This window comes from Pseudophryne corroboree, chromosome 6, assembly GCF_028390025.1.
Source record: "Pseudophryne corroboree isolate aPseCor3 chromosome 6, aPseCor3.hap2, whole genome shotgun sequence".
In the NCBI taxonomy this organism is placed as follows: domain Eukaryota; kingdom Metazoa; phylum Chordata; class Amphibia; order Anura; family Myobatrachidae; genus Pseudophryne; species Pseudophryne corroboree.
This window is the reverse complement of record NC_086449.1, coordinates 496,382,493-496,404,080: the sequence shown is the minus strand read 5'-3', so window position 1 is coordinate 496,404,080 and position 21,588 is coordinate 496,382,493. Positions and strand designations below refer to the sequence as shown.

The 21,588-nt window shown below is 44.3% G+C and overlaps 1 protein-coding gene across 3 annotated transcripts in view; it reads left to right on the top strand.

The window, feature by feature from the left end:
- SCAF11 (SR-related CTD associated factor 11) overlaps positions 1-21,588 on the top strand; it is a 329,496-nt gene that overhangs the window by 149,372 nt on the left and 158,536 nt on the right. For all 3 annotated transcript variants that reach the window (XM_063927353.1, XM_063927352.1, XM_063927354.1), the window contains 2 exons: positions 426-460; positions 18,319-18,416. In XM_063927353.1, the coding sequence (XP_063783423.1) occupies positions 426-460; positions 18,319-18,416 (133 nt within the window). The remainder of the gene's footprint in view (positions 1-425; positions 461-18,318; positions 18,417-21,588) is intronic.

Genomic DNA, 21,588 nt, shown 5'->3' with positions numbered 1-21,588 from the left:
GCTTTATTTTATTGTAGTGTGAATGTGTGCATGATACAATGGTGAAACGTGTTGGTGTTACACCCCCTTGGGAAGTGGGATTACATAAGGTGGTGTATATTTTAAATAGTGAGTTTTGTTATCTTTCTCGTGGGTAGGGGTGTTGGGGATGAGTTTATGGAACCATGGGGGACAATGGGCAGAAAAGTTTATGCACCACTACAGTACTACACGTGCAGTGATTAGGGTTGCGCTGCTCTGCTTCAAAAATCATTTTTTATTTCTTGTAATTGAGTAACGTTCATTTGTAATTAATATTGTCTACATCCATCGTATCAAGTTGGGCATCTTGGGCCTTTAATATGATGACAGTCTTTATTTTTCTCTTTATTTTTTTACCACTGCATACATTGATTTGGATGTGTGTTTTTATTTTTATATTACAGGGTGCATAAACAATGAAGAAAAAACTGAATTGGAGGTAACACATTTTTTCCTTTTTGCTTGGGTTAATTTTTTAATTGTACAGGTTGAGTATCCCATATCCAACTATTCCGAAATACGTAATATTCTGAAATACGGACTTTTTTTTGAGTGAGATAGTAAAACCTTTGTTTTTTGATGGCTCGATGTACACACACTTTGTTTAATACACACAGTTATTAAAAATATTGTATTAAATGACCTTCAGGCTGTGTGTATAAGGGGTTCACTACGGCTGGCCGGCGGTCGGGCTCCCGGCGACCAGCATCCCGGCGCCGGGAGCCCGACCGCCGGCTTACCGACAGCTTGGCGAGCGCAAATGAGCCCCTTGCGGGCTCGCTGCGCTCGCCACGCTACGGGCACGGTGGCGCGCTACGCGCGCCACACTATTTTATTCTCCCTCTATGGGGGTCGTGGACCCCCACGAGGGAAAATAAGTGTCGGTATGCCGGCTGTCGGGCTCCCGGCGCCGGTATACTGAGCGCCGGGAGCCCGACCGCCGGCAAACAGAAGACCACCCGTGTATAAGGTGTATATGAAACATAAATGAATTGTGTGAATGTAGACACACTGTTTAATGCACAGTTATAAAAAATATTGGCTAAAATTACCTTCAGGCTGTGTGTATAAGTTGTATATGTAACATAAATGCATTCTGTCCTTAGACTTCGGTCCCATCACCATGATATCTCATTATGGTATGCAATTATACCAAAATACGGAAAAATCCCATATCCAAAATACCTCTGGTCCCAAGCATTTTGGAGGGATACTCAACCTATACTATCCTTGAGTTGAAACTGTATAATTTGTAGTATAGTCAAGTGAAGCAGGGTACATAGAACCGATAGCTGATCATTTGATTAAGGGCCTAATTCAGACATGATCGCATAATCTTTCTCTAATGGGCAAAACCATGTACAGTGCAGGTGTGGCAGATATAACGTGCAGAGAAAGTTAGATTTAGGTGAGTTATATTGTTTCTGTGCAGGGTAAATACTGGCTGCTTTATTTCTACACTGCAATTTAGATTTGTTTGAACAAACCCCACCCAAATCTAACTCTCTGCACATTTTATATCTGCCCCACCTGCAATGCAAATTGTTTTGCCGATTAGAGAGAAATGTTGCTCTTGCGATCATGTCTGAATTAGGCCCTAAATGCGAAAGGCCTAATTACTTGACTGAAAATCTTAGAACTATAGTTCAACCCGACTAAACCGAAAACAATGCAGTAAAATAGTTAAGTATAGAAAAGCAGCTAGTACTAGTTACCTTTTGTTTCAGGTAACTATTAAATATGGGTAAGATCAGTAGATCCTATTTTGACACATGTTTTATGTAGACTACAGAGAAGTACACCAAAAAGTTTAGATATAGCGATAAATCTTTTATGCTCTGTAACTTCTGGAATTATTTTTGTAATACTGTCCTGGGGTCATCAAAGCCCCCTGTTCTCTGCTGTCCATGCAATCTTAGGGTGTGTACACATGGTGAGATCCTTGCTATACCCGATTTTTGCTTGCAATTTCACTTGAACTCCCCAGAGCCCAGATAGCACAGATTTTGACTAACTTTTCTTGAGATATGGAACATGTGTGCTTACGATTTTTTGGCTTATGTGAGATTTTGGCTTATGTGAGATGTCATTGACATGTGAGATGAACTAGATAATACACCGATCTTGTAAGGATGGACTTGCCTTCACAGTCTATCTTTTCTTGCGATGCCGACCTGGCGGGACCGCGCATCGGGATCGCAAGGTGACTTTCACCTTGCGATCTGCACTAACTTTTCTTGAGATTTTGACTATATAGTCAAAAGCGAAACAAAATCTCACCGTGTGTACACACCCTTAAGGTGCATACACACGGAGAGATTTTGACTGAGAGATTTTGACTGTGAGATTTCCCTTGAACTGGCAGTAGGAGATTTTGACTAACTTTACCAGAGATTTTGACTAAGTGTGCAAGAGATTTTGGCTATGGGAGATTTAGACTATCTCATTTAAATAAGGGGATGAGTGGGGGCGTGTCATATACAGGATGATATAGTGCCAGATACACTCACCCCCAGAGTGCCAGATACACTCGCACTTGCGGGACAGCTGCACTGAGTCTGCAGCAGTGTCCATCTCGCGGCCCACCTCCTGGCTGAGTCCTATCAGTGGCTGTGTGTGCAGATAAGGGGGAGTGCTGTGGGGGCGGACTAAAGCCAAGCTAATCTGCGCGCGCTGTGTGATGCCGGTGCCGCACAGCGTGCAGAGTAGTTTAGCTTTGTCCCGCCCACAGCACTCCCCATCATTGGCACACACAGCCACTACTGCAGGACCTGGCTCCAGGCAGGCTCCAATATGGTGGCACTAGCATGCGCTGCCCTTTAAGGCTGGTGCCTTGCACGGACACTATTGGAACATGCCTGGAGCCAGGTCCTGCCACAGCATGCAGGGGGGGTTATGGTTAGGCACACTCGGGGGGGATGGGGGTCTTAGGGTTAGGCTACAGAGAGGGGGGGTTAGGCACTAAGGAGGCGGGTTAGGTTTAGGCTGAGGGAAAGGGGGGGTGGGTTTAGGCTGTGGATAAGGGGTTAGGGTTAGGCTGCAGAGTGGGAGGGTTAGGGGTACGGGAGGGAGGTTTAGGTACTCTCTGCACCCTTGTCGGCATTACTGCGTTTGGAATGCCGGCATCGGTATACTGAACGATGGCCTCCCAACAGATTACTTTTTGGACACTTGGTACAGCCACTGGGATTCAAGAGAGAGACGGAGGAAGAGAGAGAGACAGGGAAAGACAGACGGGCAGAGAGACAGGGAGAGAGAGATGGAGAGATAGACAGGAAGAGAGGCAGGGAGAGAAAGAGAGAGTGATTGAGACAAGGGGTATATTTACTAACATTCTCATTTCTGACGATTTCAGCCGAGATTAATCTCGGCTGACATCGGCAGTGTGAGAATGCAACTTTTTGAGAAATAACACGGTAATTTACTAAACTACCGTGTTTTTCCAAATCAAATTCACCAGTGTCTGTGTAATTCATATTGCCGGCAGTGTATTACGGGAGTGAATAGTAAAACATTGCCAGACTTTACGCAATGAAGCCCGGCCGGATCAGTGAGATCCGTGCAGGGCTTCACTGTGCACAGTATTTAAAAAGTTAAAAGTAAAAAAAAAAAAAATTGCGTGGGATCCTCCCTCCTATGTATAACCAGCTCTTTGAGCCGGTCCTGGCTGTTTAAATACAGGGGAGAAAATGCATAGGGTTCACCCGTATTTAGACAACCAGCACCGGGCTCTTTGTCCGGTCCTGGTTCCAAAAATACGGAGGACAAAAGACGTAGGGGTCCCCCGTATTTTTAAAACCAGCACCAGGCTCCACTAGCCAGAGAGATAATGCCACAGCCGGGGGACACATTTATACTGGTTCCTGCGGCCATGGCATTACCCCCCCAACTAGTCACTCTTGGCCGGGGTTTCCTGGGGGGAGTGGGGACCCCTAAAAACAAGGGGTCACCCCCCCAGACACCCAAGGGCCAGGGGTGAAGCCCGAGGCTGTGTCCCCCCCCCCCCCCCCCCCCCCCATCCCTGGGCGTTGGATGGGGGACTGATAGTCTTTCAAAGTGACAGAAAAGAATATTGTCTTTTGCTGTGGAACTACAAGTCCCAGCAAGCCTCCCCCGCATGCTGGTACTTGGAAAACCACAAGTACCAGCATGCGGGGAAATAACGGGCCCCCTGGTACCTGTAGTTCCACAACAAAAGAAATACCCGAATTAAAACACAACTCACACCGTGAAAGTAAAAATTTATTTAAACACACTTACACACTCTAAATACAACAAGTTTTGAAAAAAAAACAGCGCCCCAACTCAAAAGTGCAGCAACAGTAGCCAAGGTGATCCCAACCACCAAAGAAATTCAAGACAATAACAACAACAGTATAGGGGACGCTTTTTTTTTTTTTTTTTTTAATACAGGTACCCCTATTGGATTCTACTGGACAATGGGACGTGATTGGCGGCGTGGGATGTAGGTAAGTATGTGTGAGTGTGTAAGTGTAACAACAACAGTAAGCAACTGTGCGCACCCTCTTGGTATATAATTGGGAAAAAATTATATATATGTGTATAATGACAGAAATTTAGATGTCACCAAATTACACTAATTCCTTTTTACTGGGAATTATAGTGTTTTAATACAAGTCCAATCCCGTTTCAAACGTGGGCTTTAAAGTTCGTTCTCTTGTCTCAATCGTGGTTCTCTCCTTTCTCTCGACAGAGGACCAACTCCATATAGACCCAAAAATTAGAAAAGAAAGGAGGATATAGTGTAATATTGTTTTTATTCAATGATTCCACAAAAATATTTCCCACATGAAATTAAAATGACAAAAAAATTCCATTACATTAAGGACACAGGAGATATACTTCAAAAATTAGAACAAATGTAATGGCAGCCAAATTTTATATTGGGAACTGCAGATGTCGGTAGCCTATACACAATCATTGATCACGAAAAAGGAGTAAAAGCTACAGAACATACTCTTCTGAAGAGTAATTTGGAGGCAGAGAAAATCCAGTTCATTTTAGACAGTATTAAATTTATTTTAAATAATAACTTTTTTTGGTATAGCGGGAAGTTCTATCAACAAAAGAAGGGAACCGCCATGGGCACACGGTTCGCCCCTGCGTATGCCAACCTCTTTATGGGGTTATGGGAAGAAGAGAATATTTGGTCTTTCTTCCTTTTTGAAGAATATTAGGTTTTGGTATCGCTTTATCGATGATATTGTTTTTATATGGGAAGGTGATGATCCATCCCTGAATTCATTTTGCACATCTTTAAATATAAATGATTTTAACATATTTTTAACATTCAACATTAGCCATACTGAAATACAATTTTTAGATCTCACAGTATACATAGAGAATGGAACATTGAAGACAAAATCCTCCTTCAAACCAACTGATAGTAATTCATATATTTCTACAAAGCGTAACCATCACCACAATTGGATAAAGAACGTACCAAGGGGTCAAATTAGAAGGATGAGGCGCAACTGCACTGATCTCGATACGTTTACAACAAAAATTTGTGGCAAAGGGATATGATAGGGAAACACTGAATAGATATTGAAGAAATAGGAGCTATAGAAAGAGAAGACCTTTTAAAAACTAATATTAAAGATAAAAAAGAGGATATAGTTTTACCCTTCATCACATCTTTTAATAGCCAACACAAAGAAGTGGAAAAAATATTTAATAAACACTGGCATTTGTTAAACAGGGATCCGATTTTAAAGAGTATTTTACCACCAAAACCGAAATTCATTTATAGGAAGGCTCCAAACTTGAAACAGAAGCTAGTGAGAAGCACCATTGGTCTGAAGAAATCGGGAAGAATTAAAACTAAGGGTTTCCACAGGTGTGGACTCTGCAATATGTGCAGGCACCACACCGATCAATTGAGTAAAGTGGAAGAGTTCCAATCAAAAACAACTGGTAAAACTTATCGTATTGAAGATTTCATAACATGCAATGCAAAACATTGTATTTATTTGATAGAGTGCAGCTGCGGGCTACAATATATAGGTCGTACGTCCCGACCTTTAAAAGAGTGGTGGGCAGAGCACCTGCGGAATATCAAAAAAGGGTATCCAAATCACTCCGTATCCAATCACTTTAAAGAGACACATGCATGTAATTATAGGTCATTAAAGAGTGTTATAGGGATAAAAACAGTAAATAACCATTGGAGAAAAAGAAATATAGAGGAAGTCTTAGGACAAACAGAGATGAAATGGATGTACGACATGGGGACATTAGCTCCAAAAGGTTTAAATCTTGAAGTCAAACTTAAATGGTTTTTATGATCTGTCATAAAATATCCCCTTATAATTTAACTATTAAATAATTTAACTATAAAATCATCTTCCCTTTTTAGAAATGATCCCTTCTAAGAAAAAGTTTTATACTCCCTATATACATTTATCTTTTCTGAAGTAATTTTTAAAGGTTTTTAAGGATGTGTGCTTTTTATAAAATGTCCTGTATATTTATACATTTTTAGTATTCTATTTATTTATATGTACTAATGTAATATATTTTTGGAAAGGAACAATGTTGTATCTAAATCTGATAAAGGGAGCTTAAGGGGAGGCGCTCCGGATAGCGCACCTTGAAACGCGGAAATACCTTGCGTTCCAATGATGCATTTCTGCCGGGGAGAGCCGCGGGATAACGACGGAAACAGGAAGCGGCGTGCGTTCCAAGGGGTTGGAACGCACGCGGCAATGTTAAAGATTAAGGGCGTAAATAGGAAGTGGCGTGCGTTCCAGGGCTTGGAGCGCACGCCGCGAAAAATGCTTTTAAACAGATTTGTGATTTAAGGATATGCATAAAGGCTAATACATAAATGATCCACCTGTATAGTATAAGTAGAAGAAGTTTACTAGTATAATTGAAGGGTTTAGATACCTAATAGGCCCAGCACAATCTCAACCAATCAGATCACTCTGGTGGGAATAAATACCCAGACCAGTACAATTCCACCATACACCTTGATAAAGGCTCCCCAGGGAGCAGAAACGCGTTGGTGAGCTGATTGGGGAGATTGGAGTAAACCGGCATTTGAATCTTTTGGATACTGCAGATCCAGAGACGAACACGGCAGCTTGAAAGATCCGGAGGTATCCATGGAATACCAATAAGCCTATTTGGGTGGACATTACATGACACCCCCATCTATCCGGTACGCATTCTTGCCTAGTCATTGGTGGATTGTTATATATGGAATTTTTTTGTAATTTTAATTTCATGTGGGAAATATTTTTGTGGAATCATTGAATAAAAACAATATTACACTATATCCTCCTTTCTTTTCTAATTTTTGGGTCTATATGGAGTTGGTCCTCTGTCGAGAGAAAGGAGAGAACCACGATTGAGACAAGAGAACAAACTTTTAAGCCCACGTTTGAGATGGGATTGGACTTGTATTGAAACACTATAATTCCCAGTAAAAAGGAATTAGTGTAATTTGGTGACATCTAAATTTCTATGTCATTATACACATATATATAATTTTTTCCCAATTATATACCAAGAGGGTGCGCACAGTTGCTTACTGTTGTTGTTACACTTACACACTCACACATACTTACCTACATCCCACGCCGCCAATCACGTCCCCTTGTCCAGTAGAATCCAATAGGGGTACCTGTATTAAAAAAAAAAAAAAAAAAGCGTCCCCTTTTTACACATTACGGCAGACAGCGCACCCATTTTACACATTACGGCAAACAGCATCCGCCTTTTTACACATTACGGCAGACAGCGCCCCTTTTTACACATTACGGCAGACAGCGCCCCCCATTTTACACATTGCGGCAGACAGCGCCCCCTTTTTACACATTACGGTAGACAGCGTCCCCCATTTTACACAATTGGGCAAACAGCGCCCCCTTTTTACACATTACGGTAGACAGCGTCCCCCATTTTACACATTACGGTAAACAGCGCACCCATTTTACACATTACGGCAGACAGCGTCCGCCTTTTTACACATTACGGCAGACAGCGTCCCCCATTTTACACATTATGGCAGACAGCGTCCCCCATTTTACACATTATGGCAGACAGCACACCCATTTGACACATTACTGCAGACAGCGCACCCATTTGACACATTATGGCAGACAGCGCACCCATTTGATTACGGCAAACAGCTCACCCATTTAACACATTACGGCATACAGCGTCCGCCTTTTTACACATTACGGCAGACAGCGTCCCCCCATTTTACACATTACGGCAAACCGCACCCATTTTACACATTACGGCAGACAGCGCCCCCTTTTTACACATTACGGTAGACAGCGTCCCCCATTTTACACAATTGGGCAAACAGCGCCCCCTTTTTACACATTACGGTAGACAGCGTCCCCCATTTTACACATTACGGTAAACAGCGCACCCATTTTACACATTACGGCAGACAGCGTCCGCCTTTTTACACATTACGGCAGACAGCGTCCCCCATTTTACACATTATGGCAGACAGCGTCCCCCATTTTACACATTATGGCAGACAGCACACCCATTTGACACATTACTGCAGACAGCGCACCCATTTGACACATTATGGCAGACAGCGCACCCATTTGATACATTACGGCAAACAGCTCACCCATTTAACACATTACGGCATACAGCGTCCGCCTTTTTACACATTACGGCAGACAGCGTCCCCCCATTTTACACATTACGGCAAACCGCACCCATTTTACACATTACGGCAGACAGCGTCCGCCTTTTTATACATTACGGCAGACAGCGCCCCCTTTTTACACATTACGGCAGACAGCGTCCCCCCATTTTACACATTACGGCAAACCGCACCCATTTTACACATTACGGCAGACAGCGTCCGCCTTTTTATACATTACGGCAGACAGCGCCCCCTTTTTACACATTACGGTAGACAGCGCTCCCCATTTTACACATTATGGCAGACAGCGCACCCATTTTACACATTAGGGCAAACAGCGCCCTTCCCCCGAACTACCCTCCCCCAGCAGTACGTACTTTCGAAATATCCCCCACATACTGTACTATGTGCCCTGCTGGAAGTTGGAGCACAGGCTGAGAGCAGTTTGAGGAGAGGGAGGGCTGTGGACGGGAAGAGCACATATTTTGCCATCCCTGGCAGCCGTCACCGCAATTTCCTGCAGCAGCGGTACCCCCGCCCTCACGACCTGTCACTGTCATCAGCCAATTGGACGCCGGCCAGCACCCCGCACACGCAGCCTTCTGCACTGCGGTAACGGCTCCCAGCAGCTTCACACCACCCAGACCAGGTCCGCGCGCGGCCGCCATGTCGACCTAATGCATATCAACCAATATTGGTCGACCTAATGACCGTATCCCGCTAATTAAGATGATAGATGAATGTGAAAAACATCCCCAATTTACTGGGTTTCCATAAGGATTGATTTATTCCATTTGTTAAATGTCCAGTTGGGGAAAGTTGCACACGTTTAGTGTAATGGTATACGTTTAGTATAATGGCCGCAGGTATTATTATGGGCACTTTAAAAAAGTAGATAATTTTTCCTCGCTTACACCCCATACCTACTGTAAGCATGTCAGTGCAGGGGCCCTTGAGCAGCCGTTTGTTTTAGTGGATAAGTTAACTTTATCACTCTTTCCTCCGCAGAACAGCCTACAAGCAGTTACTGCAAACACATGGCTGTTAGCGAGGTCAAACATCTCCCACATCACCAATTTAACTTGCTGTGATGTTTGGGACCTGGAGTCTTTTCATTCATTAGTTGTACAGACCCCATGGGGTAGCTTTAAGGTATGGGCCAGATAGAGGGTGTACTGGTTACATCTGAGTTCTGTGTCCTGTCGGGGGGGATTCTCCTTCCCTCCCTTCTCCTGTACCTCTCCGGCTGGCTCTCTCAATAGTTCTGGAAGTCAGAATCAACAGCCATTTTAGTAGTTCTTACCACTCCCTTTATGTACCCTGTTTGCTGTTATGTACCATGTTGAGGAGCTTTCCTGAGAGGATAGTTCCTTCAGATTTGCTGGGCTCTGTGGGCTTCCATGATGTTCTGCGTCTGAAGTGGTGGAACCAACCTGGGATAGGTCCATTGCTGCCTCCCTTGATTGGCTTCTTTAAACTGGTCTGTAGCTCTTTTAAGTTCAGTGGAGGTCCACTTTCCCCAGCTGCTTCAGGACAGGTATTTTTATCCCATTCTGAACTTGAAATCCTTGATGATCCCAGCTCATGGTGGACATTTTTTTTACGTGGAGTTTCTGAGGTATATCATACCATCCCAAAGGGAGTTCTTGTCTTTGTTGACTGAAGGTTCAGGGTACAGCTTGTTTAGTGTTGTCAGAGACATGGGTACCAGAAGTCTGGTCATTATTGCAGTGTGTTATGCATGTACAGTCCTCTTTTGTGCCTTCTATAGCTTAGTGAGATTTAAAGTATTGTATTGAATACCCTCATGCAACTGGGCCCCTTTTCTCTGACGTCCTAGTGGATGCTGGGAACTCCGTAAGGACCATGGGGAATAGCGGCTCCGCAGGAGACTGGGCACAACTAAGAAAGATTTTGGACTACCTGCTGTGCACTGGCTCCTCCCTCTATGCCCCTCCTCCTGACCTCAGTTAGAATTTTGTGCCCGGCCGAGCTGGTTGCACACTAGGGGCTCTCCTGAGCTCTTAGAAAGAAAGTATATTTAGGTTTTTTATTTTCAGTGAGATCTGCTGGCAACAGACTCACTGCTTCGAGGGACTGAGGGGAGAAGAAGCGAACCTACCTGCTTGCAGCTAGCTTGGGCTTCTTAGGCTACTGGACACCATTAGCTCCAGAGGGATCGAACACAGGCCCAGCCTCTGTCGTCCGGTCCCGGAGCCGCGCCGCCGTCCCCCTTGCAGAGCCAGAAGCAAGAAGAACGTCCAGAAAATCGGCGGCTGAAGACTCCGGTCTTCATTAAGGTAGCGCGCAGCACTGCAGCTGTGCGCCATTGCTCCCCATGCACACCACACACTCCGGTCACTGATGGGTGCAGGGCGCTGGGGGGGGGGGGGGTGCCCTGGGCTGCAATATAAATACCTTAACTTGGCAAAACAACACATAATATAGTCAGTAAGACTATATATGTGTGATAAATCCCCTGCCATAAATATCCTGAAAAAAGCGGGAGAAGTCTGCCGTGAAGGGGGCGGGGCTATCTCCCTCAGCACACTGGCGCCATTTTCTCTCACAGCTCCGCTGGAAGGACGCTCCCCTGGCTCTCCCCTGCAGTTTCCAGGCTCAATAGGGTAAAAAAGAGAGGGGGGGCACTAAATTTAGGCGCAAATTGTGTATTATAGCAGCTATAGGGGAAAAATCACTGTGTGTAGTGTGTATCCCTGTATTATATAGCGCTCTGGTGTGTGCTGGCATACTCTCTCTCTGTCTCCCCAAAGGACTTTGTGGGGTCCTGTCCTCAGTCAGAGCATTCCCTGTGTGTGTGCGGTGTCGGTACGGCTGTGTCGACATGTTTGATGAGGAGGCTTATGTGGAGGCGGAGCAGGTGCCGATAAATGTGATGTCACCCCCTGCGGGGTCGACACCTGAATGGATGGACATATGAAAGGAATTACGCGACAGTGTCAACTCCTTACATAAAAGGTTTGACGACATAGCAGATGTGGGACAGCCGGCTGCTCAGCCCGTGCCTGCCCAGGCGTCTCAAAAGCCATCAGGGGCTCTAAAACGCCCACTACCTCAGATGGCAGACACAGAAGTCGACACGGAGTCTGACTCCAGTGTCGTCGACGATGAGACTAGTGTACATTCCAATAGAGCCATTCGTTATATGATTACGGCAATGAAAAATGTGTTGCACATTTCTGATATTACCCCAGGTACCACAAAAAAGGGTATTATGTTTGGGGAGAAAAAGCTACCAGTGGTTTTTCCCCCATCTGATGAATTGAATGGAGTGTGTGAAGAAGCGTGGGCTTCCCCCGATAAGAAACTGGTAATTTCTAAAAAGTTACTAATGGCGTACCCTTTCCCGCCAGAGGACAGGTCACGTTGGGAGACATCCCCTAGGGTGGATAAAGCGCTCACACGTCTGTCAAAAAAGGTGGCACTACCGTCTCCGGACACGGCCGCCCTAAAGGAACCTGCGGATAGAAAGCAGGAGGCTATCCTGAAGTCTGTATATACACACTCAGGAATTATACTGAGACCGGCTATTGCTTCAGCATGGATGTGCAGTGCTGCAGCTGCGTGGTCAGATTCCCTGTCGGAAAACATTGATACCCTAGATAGGGACACTATATTGCTAACCGTAGAGCATATTAAAGACGCTGTCTTATACATGAGAGATGCACAGAGGGATATTTGCCGGCTGGCATCTAAAATAAACGCAATGTCCATTTCTGCCAGGAGAGGATTGTGGACTCGGCAGTGGACAGGAGATGCAGATTCTAAAAGGCACATGGAAGTTTTGCCTTCCAAGGGTGAGGAGTTATTTGGGGATGGTCTCTCGGACCTCGTTTCCACAGCGACAGCTGGGAAGTCAGCATTTTTACCCCATGTTCCCTCACAGCCAAAGAAATCACTGTATTATCAGGTACAGTCCTTTCGGCCCCAGAAAGGCAAGCGGGTTAGAGGCGCGTCCTTTCTGCCCAGAGGCAGAGGAAAAAAGCTGCAACATACAGCCAGTTCCCAGGAACAAAAGTCCTCCCCCGCTTCCTCTAAGTCCACCGCATGACGCTGGGGCTCCACAGGCGGAGCCAGGTACGGTGGGGGCCCGTCTCAAGAACTTCAGCGACCAGTGGGCTCGTTCACGGGTGGATCCCTGGATTCTACAGGTAGTATCTCAGGGGTACAAGCTGGAATTCGAGACGTCTCCCCCCTCGCCGTTTCCTCAAATCTGCCTTGATGACAGCTCCCCCGGACAGGGAGGCAGTGCTGGAGGCGATTCACAAGCTGTATTCTCAGCAGGTGATAATCAAGGTACCCCTCCTTCAACAAGGACGGGGTTACTATTCCACAATGTTTGTGGTACCGAAACCGGACAGTTCGGTGAGACCCATTTTAAATTTAAAATCCTTGAACACTTATATAAGAAGGTTCAAGTTCAAGGTGGAATTGCTCAGAGCGGTGATTGCAGGCCTGGACGAGGGGGATTACATGGTATCACTGGACATCAAGGATGCTTACCTGCATGTCCCCATTTACTCTCCTCACCAGGAGTACCTCAGATTTGTGGTACAGGACTGTCATTACCAATTCCAGACGTTGCCGTTTGGTCTGTCCACGGCACCGAGGGTATTTACCAAGGTAATGGCCGAAATGATGATACTCTTTCGGAAAAAGGGAGTTTTAATTATCCCGTACTTGGACGATCTCCTTATAAAGGCGAGGTCCAGGGAACAGTTGTTGATCGGAGTAGCACTAGCTCGGGAAGTGCTACAACAGCACGGCTGGTTCCTGAATATTCCAAAGTCGCAGCTGGTTCCTACAACGCTTCTACTGTTCCTGGGGAAGGTTCTGGACACAGAACAGTAAAAAGTGTTTCTCCCGGAGGAGAAGGCCAAGGAGTTGTCATCTCTAGTAAGAGACCTCCTAAAACCAAAACAGGTGTCTGTGCACCACTGCACGCGAGTCCTGGGAAAGATGGTGGCTTCTTACGAAGCAATTCCATTCGGAAGGTTCCATGCAAGGATCTTTCAGTGGGATCTGTTGGACAAGTGGTCCGGATGGCATCTTCAGATGCATCGGCTGATAACCCTGTCTCCAAGGACCAGGGTGTCGCTGTTGTGGTGGCTGCAGAGTGCTCATCTTCTAGAGGGCCGCAGATTCGGCATACAGGACTGGGTCCTGGTGACCACGGATGCCAGCCTGCGAGGTAGGGGGGCAGTCACACAGGGAAGAAACTTTCAAGGACTATGGACAAGTCAGGAGACTTCCCTACACATAAATATTCTGGAACTAAGGGCCATTTACAATGCCCTAAGTCAGGCAAGACCCCTGCTTCAACACCAGCCGGTGCTGATCCAGTCAGACAACATCACGGCGGTTGCCCATGTAAACCGTCTGGGCGGCACAAGAAGCAGGATGGCGATGGCAGAAGCCACAAGGATTCTCCGATGGGCGGAAAATCATGTGTTAGCACTGTCAGCAGTGTTCATTCCGGGAGTGGACAACTGGGAAGCAGACTTCCTCAGCAGGCACGACCTCCACCCGGGAGAGTGGGGACTTCATCCAGAAGTCTTCCAAATGATTGTACACCGTTGGGAAAGGCCACAGGTGGACATGATGGCGTCCCGCCTCAACAAAAAGCTAAAAAGATATTGCGCCAGGTCAAGGGACCCTCAGGCGATAGCTGTGGACGCTCTAGTGACACCGTGGGTGTACCAGTCGGTTTATGTGTTCCCCCCCCCTCTGCCTCTCATACCCAAGGTACTGAGAATAATAAGGAGAGGAGTAAGAACTATACTTGTGGTTCCGGATTGGCCAAGAAGAGCTTGGTACCCAGAACTTCAAGAAATGATCTCAGAGGACCCATGGCCTCTGCCGCTCAGACAGGACCTGCTGCAGCAGGGACCTTGTCTGTTCCAAGACTAACCGCGACTGCGTTTGACGGCATGGCGGTTGAACGCCGGATCCTGAAGGAAAAGGGCATTCCGGAGGAAGTCATCCCTACGCTGATTAAAGCTAGGAAGGAGGTGACCGCAAACCATTATCACCGCATATGGCGAAAATATGTTGCGTGGTGTGAGGCCAGAAGGGCCCCAACGGAGGAATTTCAGCTGGGTCGATTTCTGCACTTCCTACAGTCAGGGGTGACTATGGGCCTCAAATTAGGTTCCATTAAGGTCCAGATTTCGGCTCTGTCGATTTTCTTCCAAAAGGAACTGGCTTCATTGCCTGAAGTTCAGACATTTGTTAAAGGAGTGCTGCATATTCAGCCCCCTTTTGTGCCTCCAGTGGCACCGTGGGATCTCAACGTGGTGTTGGATTTCCTTAAGTCACATTGGTTTGAGCCACTTAAAACCGTGGAACTAAAATATCTCACGTGGAAAGTGGTCATGCTGTTGGCCTTGGCTTCGGCCAGGCGTGTGTCAGAATTGGCGGCTTTGTCATGTAAAAGCCCTTATCTGATTTTCCATATGGATAGGGCGGAATTGAGGACTCGTCCCCAATTTCTTCCTAAGGTGGTATCAGCTTTTCATTTGAACCAACGTATTGTGGTGCCTGCGGCTACTAAGGACTTGGAGGATTCCAAGTTGCTGGAAGTAGTCAGGGCCCTGAAAATCTATGTTTCCAGGATGGCTGGAGTCAGGAAAACTGACTCGCTATTTATCCTGTATGCGCCCAACAAGCTGGGTGTTCCTGCTTCAAAGCAGTCTATTGCTCGCTGGATCTGTAGTACGATTCAACTTGCACATCCTGCTGCTGGACTGCCGCATCCTAAATCTGTAAAAGCCCATTCCACGAGGAAAGTGGGCTCTTCTTGGGCGGCTGCCCGAGGGGTCTCGACTTTACAACTTTGCCGAGCTGCTACTTGGTCGGGTTCAAACACATTTGCTAAATTCTACAAGTTTGATACCCTGGCTGAGGAGGACCTTGAGTTTGCTCATTCGGTGCTGCAGAGTCATCCGCACTCTCCCGCCCGTTTGGAAGCTTTGGTATAATCCCCATGGTCCTTACGGAGTTCCCAGCATCCACTAGGACGTCAGAGAAAATAAGAATTTACTCACCGGTAATTCTATTTCTCGTAGTGCGTAGTGGATGTTGGGCGCCCATCCCAAGTGCGGATTGTCTGCAATACTTGTATATAGTTATTGCCTAACTAAAGGGTTATTGTTTGGAGCCATCTGTTGAGAGGCTCAGTTGTTATTCATACTGTTCACTGGGTATAGTATCACAAGTTGTACGGTGTGATTGGTGTGGCTGGTATGAGTCTTACCCGGGATTCCAAATCCTTTCCTTATTGTGTCAGCTCTTCCGGACACAGTTTCCTAACTGAAGTAGGAGGAGGGGCGTAGAGGGAGGAGCCAGTGCACACCAGGTAGTCCTAAATCTTTCTTAGTTATGCCCAGTCTGCTGCGGAGCCGCTATTCCCCATGGTCCTTTACGGAGTTCCCAGCATCCACTACGGACTACGAGAAATAGAATTACTGGTGAGTAAATTCTTATTTTATTGTTTTTTGTAGTTCTCACTTTCTGCTTTTCCGTAAAGATCAGACAGTCCTTCCGACCAAACCTTCGTTTCAGCCAGTAATGGTCTCCTGGTTTCACAATAATATGGTGTGAATTCCAGCTGTCTCAACATAAATTCTACATTAGACAAGGGATCTTTGTTCCTTGGATGTGGTTAGGTCTTTGTGGGTTTATGTTAAGAATACAAGTAATGTCTGCATGATGGATGATCTTCATTATCTATGATGCGCATAAAAGGGTTTGGCTAGGTGGGTTATTTACAACTTTAGTCAGGCTTAGACTGAAGATGAGCAGCTGATTCCTGAAAATACAAAGACACATTGGGGGGGTATTCAAATGTTACTGCACTCTGACTGGAGATCGCGATATTCAAATGCCCTCACTTATAGCGCTGATCGCACCCATTTACACTTGCGTTTAGGCGCAAGTGTGAAAATACCCATTGTGGCACCCAAACGGGTATCTTTACGCGCATTTCAGCGTAAAGATACCCGTTTCATACCCAAAGGTAGCGAGCTGAAATGAACTTGTCGCTCACGTTGGCAGCAACATTAGCATAGCTGCTGGCAGGTGGGAGGGGTGGGAGACATTTTGAATCCAGCCCATTCTGTCAGGTGTCCTTTGGGCACCAAGGCAAGAAGCTTTAGCGAGCAGCTTTGTAGGAGAGTCACCTGGTCAACTATTTATACATTCACCAGGTTCTACAGGTTTCATGTGATTTAAATATATGAATGCCATTTATGAAAGAAATTGGCTCTGCACTGCTTTCACTGAGCATACTCATCTGTAGAAGCAGCATTAGGTATCTCCAACATGTTCCCCCAGGGGAAGCAGACAAATGAAAGAATTTAGTGCAAGTACAAAAATCTTTTTTTCTAAATCTGAGATAGCGGGTTTCTGCACTTTATGTTCTTCTTGTTTTATAAAGGAATTTCTCCTTCCTCTTATTCTGCTCTAGCCTCTCCTGTGGGGCTTGCTTAAACATAACTGATCTATTCAGGTGGCAAAAACGAATTATATCTTGTTAGGGAATAATAGTGGAGATGATAATGAGCTCTGGTAGAAGTCTGATATGGGCAGCACCCCCAGAGGCGCATTCTTGGTCTAATGTAATGGATTGTTTTTAAATCCTCTTATCTCTACCCATTTTAAGGAGAATTCATACAAAGCACAATATATCACAGATGGTTCATGGTTCAAACCAGGTTGAATGAAATATATTGTTCTGCTTCTCCCACACTGATCATGCCTTATAATGTTTTTTTGGGTGGGATGATAGATCTCTTAAATGACCAATTTCCCCATCACTAAGAATAGATTCTTTCTTCTGGGTCTCCCAGTGGTTGGTCTTGACAGACAAAATGCTTTATTATTGCCTTAATCGCTTAGTACCCAACCATTGGCAATGCCCAGATGCTCCTTGTAGTTGGACAATTAATTTGTGGTAAAAACTCCTTGATTCCAAATATTTTCTCAAATGTGGTTCCTAGTATATCTTTTCAGTTTATCCACCCTCCCATTGTTCCTCATCCCACAAGTTATCACCAGTGCCTTTACAGTTAATAGATCTTATCTTTCTGTAGGATTATGTAATGTAATAGTAGTAGTATTACTGTCAATGCTCTCTACACCATGAGGGTCCCAAACTCACTATTTAAATACCTGACAGTGACATTACACAATCATTAAATGGTGTTAAGCAATTCTGATGTACTGTATTTGCGCTGGTACTCTAATGTTGCTTTAAAATTTAAAAACAAAGCAATAAAAAATGTAAATATCATCTGTATGTGGAGGAGACAAAGGCAGTATACTGTAAAACAGTCAGCCAGGACTGCATATTTGCTGATGACCATGTCTGACACACTAGTGTTTAGCAGCTATCAAGTTGGACTTGTGTGGCATAATTAGTCATAGATTCTTTAGTTTGGTGATTGTCTGCCAGTGGCAGGGTATATAGAACACATTTGAACTGCCAAGTAACTACTTCATGTTGTCTTCATTTTTATGTTCCTTTTTGTATACATGGAGATCTAAAGTTAAGTATCTGTAAGACAGTAATAAAGTGATTATTGTTATATAGACTACTTTTGTGTTAAGCTAATGTATTGTTTCTACTCTTACAGCTGAAGAATCTAAGCTGGCAGGACCTCTCTTATACTAGCGATCTCTTGGCTTCATGTTCTTTTGAACTCTCTGAGATGACACAAGATTTTAATAATAGGTAACTACATTTTTATAAGGTTTTTATTTTTCCCTGTTAATGTGTAGAGTAAAAGTCAGAATGTGTGTGTGTATAGTGTAGGCTGTTGGATACGTTGTACAGAGTGCTAAATTATTAAATTGACCAAATAGGGCTGGTAATTCATTGACCATTGGCTAGATCAGGCATTCCCAACCTCTGTCCTCAAGGCACACTAACAGTACAGGTTTTGGTGATATCCAGGCTTCAGCACAGATCGTTACATCAAAATAACTGAGTTACTAATTAAGCTCAAGCACGGATATCACTAAGACCTGGACTGTTAGTGTGCCTTGAGGGCCAAGGTTAGAAATACCTGGTCTGTATAATAAATGTACAATATGCATGGTTTACAAGACTACAGTATTGTTTGCAATTTTACACTACTGACATATATTATTGACATATTCCATAAAAACAAAAGAGAAAAAATGTGGTCTGATAAGACAAGCTGCCACTTAATTCTCTGATTTACATCTGAGTTGCAAATGTCTTATTGCTTGCCCTGTGCAAGTAAAGTGAAATAAGCCAAATCAGCAGAATTCAAATAATGACCTAGTTGTGATGAATATGCTAATGCCTCTTGTCATAAACGGTAAATATTGCTGCAACAAGTAGGTTCAAGAAATGTATTGAAGTATCTGATTTCCATCTAATCAAAAACGATTAAATTCCAAGCAAACCATTTTACTTAGAGAAAATATATTCACTTGCCTGGCTATATAATTTAAGTAGTTAACCAACTTTTATGGTTCTCATCTCAGGACAGTAAACAGTAGTGAATTTTGCTTCTCACGTAAACAGTTAAGGGGTGTACTCACGGAGCGATATTCTAAGCAATCTGACTAGATTGCTTAGAATATAAGCCTGATCGCTCCGTGTGTAGCCCTTACAGCGATAGCGATGCGCAGCCCCGCGCATCGCTATCGCTGCTGCTGGATTGGCCTGCCGTGCAGGCCAATCTAGCGGGCCGCTCACTAAACCCGCTGGGTGAAGTGAGCACTCCCCGTCTCCCCCGCACGCTCAGCACAGATCGCACTGTGCTGAGCGACAAGAGAGATGTGTGCTGAGCGGTTCGCTCAGCACACATCTCTCCCCGCATCGGCCCGTCTATATGGGCCTCTACATTTTGTGTAAATGCATTTACAAGTGCAGTCAGTCTGAGTGTGCTGTTAGCACTGCTCTTTTTAGCTTGTGATCCCAATCAGCAGATGGGCCTCATTTTGGTCATTCATGTAATATCCAACTTTATGCTGGCTTGACTGTAGACCAGAGGACAGTAGTTTGCAGTGTGGTAGATAACTAAGCGACATCCAGACCTAAGCAGTTATTGATCAACTACTCTATAAAATCTTCAGCTCAGACGTCAATTAGCCGGATCCGCTATTTATAAAATAGATGACCGGACACTGGGCCCCCCTTGTGCAAACCTCCTAAAATCACTGTATTATGGTCCTAGACCCTTAATTGCTCTCTCTCTCTCTCTCTCTCTCTCTCTCTCTCTCTCTCTCTATCTATATATATATATATATATATATATATATATATACCTATATATATACCTATATATATATATATACCTATATATATATATATATATGTGTACCAAAGAAGCCGTCAGCGCCAACAGATGCAGTATCTCTAATTTCAACACTAGTATCAGGACCAAGAGGGTAGTGAAAATGACCAAATGACTTAAAATTATATAAAAAATACGAGAACTGCTTTAGTGGGCACTCTCTACATTTCGTTAGGGCGTCAGCCTATTTACCTCAGGTAGAATAAGGCACCGGTATAAGTGCCTTAAGAGAAGGGTGTGTGGACAGGGAATGAGGTAGTGAAGGCGACCACTGGTGCCAAATTATATTAAAAGTCAAGCAGTTTAGATTTAAAAAAAGGAACAACATTTATTTATAAGATACTAATATAAAGTTCGGTATAAAAAAGGTGGGAGTCAATATAAGAAAAAACATACATAACAAACGTATAAAAAATGTTCATAAAAAGGCTTCAATAAAAGGGAGCATAAAAAATAGGACATAAAATCTATAGGAATAAAAGCAATTGAATCTAGAAGTAAAAGAGGAGTAAATATCTTAACTTAGTGTTTGAGGTTAGATCAAGGTAGCACCCAACGCGTTTCGTCCTATGTGGACTTCATCAAGGGGTAATTTGAGACTTGAGACAGTACTGCTATATATACTCAGTTAATAAAGGAAGTGGTGCTTACATCACTTCCTGTAGTTAATTGGTAAATTATTAAAAAAACGATCAAAAGACAGGCTAGGACTATAACACATACTTATATACCTCAGGGCAACATATCTTATGAAACATTGTTTGAAAAACATGAAGAAACCATGTGTAATTCATGAAATTGATCATACAGCCGTGACTTCCGGTCCGGGTACTGTGTGACCTCATATCCGCCCCACTTCCGGTGTCTAGTTAAGTGGAGGGCGCATGCGCACATTCCTCGCAGCGGGACGCGTCCGTTCTAGTAATGGTAGTCATGGTTACGTCGGGTCCATTCTGCAGAGTGCGCATGCGCGCGCTCCGTGTGGCGCGACGGTTCTGTTCTCCTGCAGGGGATCTTTTTAGTGTGGTGGACCCTATTTCTTTCATACACGAGGCAGGATACAAAAACCTCCGTCTGTTAGTTCCTGCTGGTAGTTGTTCCTATTTGTTCTATATTCACCGCGGCCATATTGTTGGAGTCAGGATACATTACTTAGGTACTTCACCCGGGTGTATTTTCATTCTTTGGTTTCGATTCTCAGCTTACGGATTGTCACAGCTCCATATTCAAGCATGTATGAAAGTAATAAAAGTAATAAAAAGTCAAATCAGCAAATATGGCAATAAAACGGAGGGGATGAATACATAATGTATCTAAGATGGATAAATGAATGGATAAATATAGGAGTAATACACATTAAAGGATCCTAGCTATATTGCGCTTAGCTGGATATCCAATATTTGTAATGTATGGACCAATTATAAGTTTCTATGGGTGGTCAAGAAAAAAGGAAAAAAAGGGGACACAGAACATATACTTATTTAAGATGCAAAAAAATATTTTTTAAAAAAGTCCACGGCTCTTTTTTTGAGGGTAAAAGAGCTCCAATATTAAACATGAGGAAACAGGTGACAT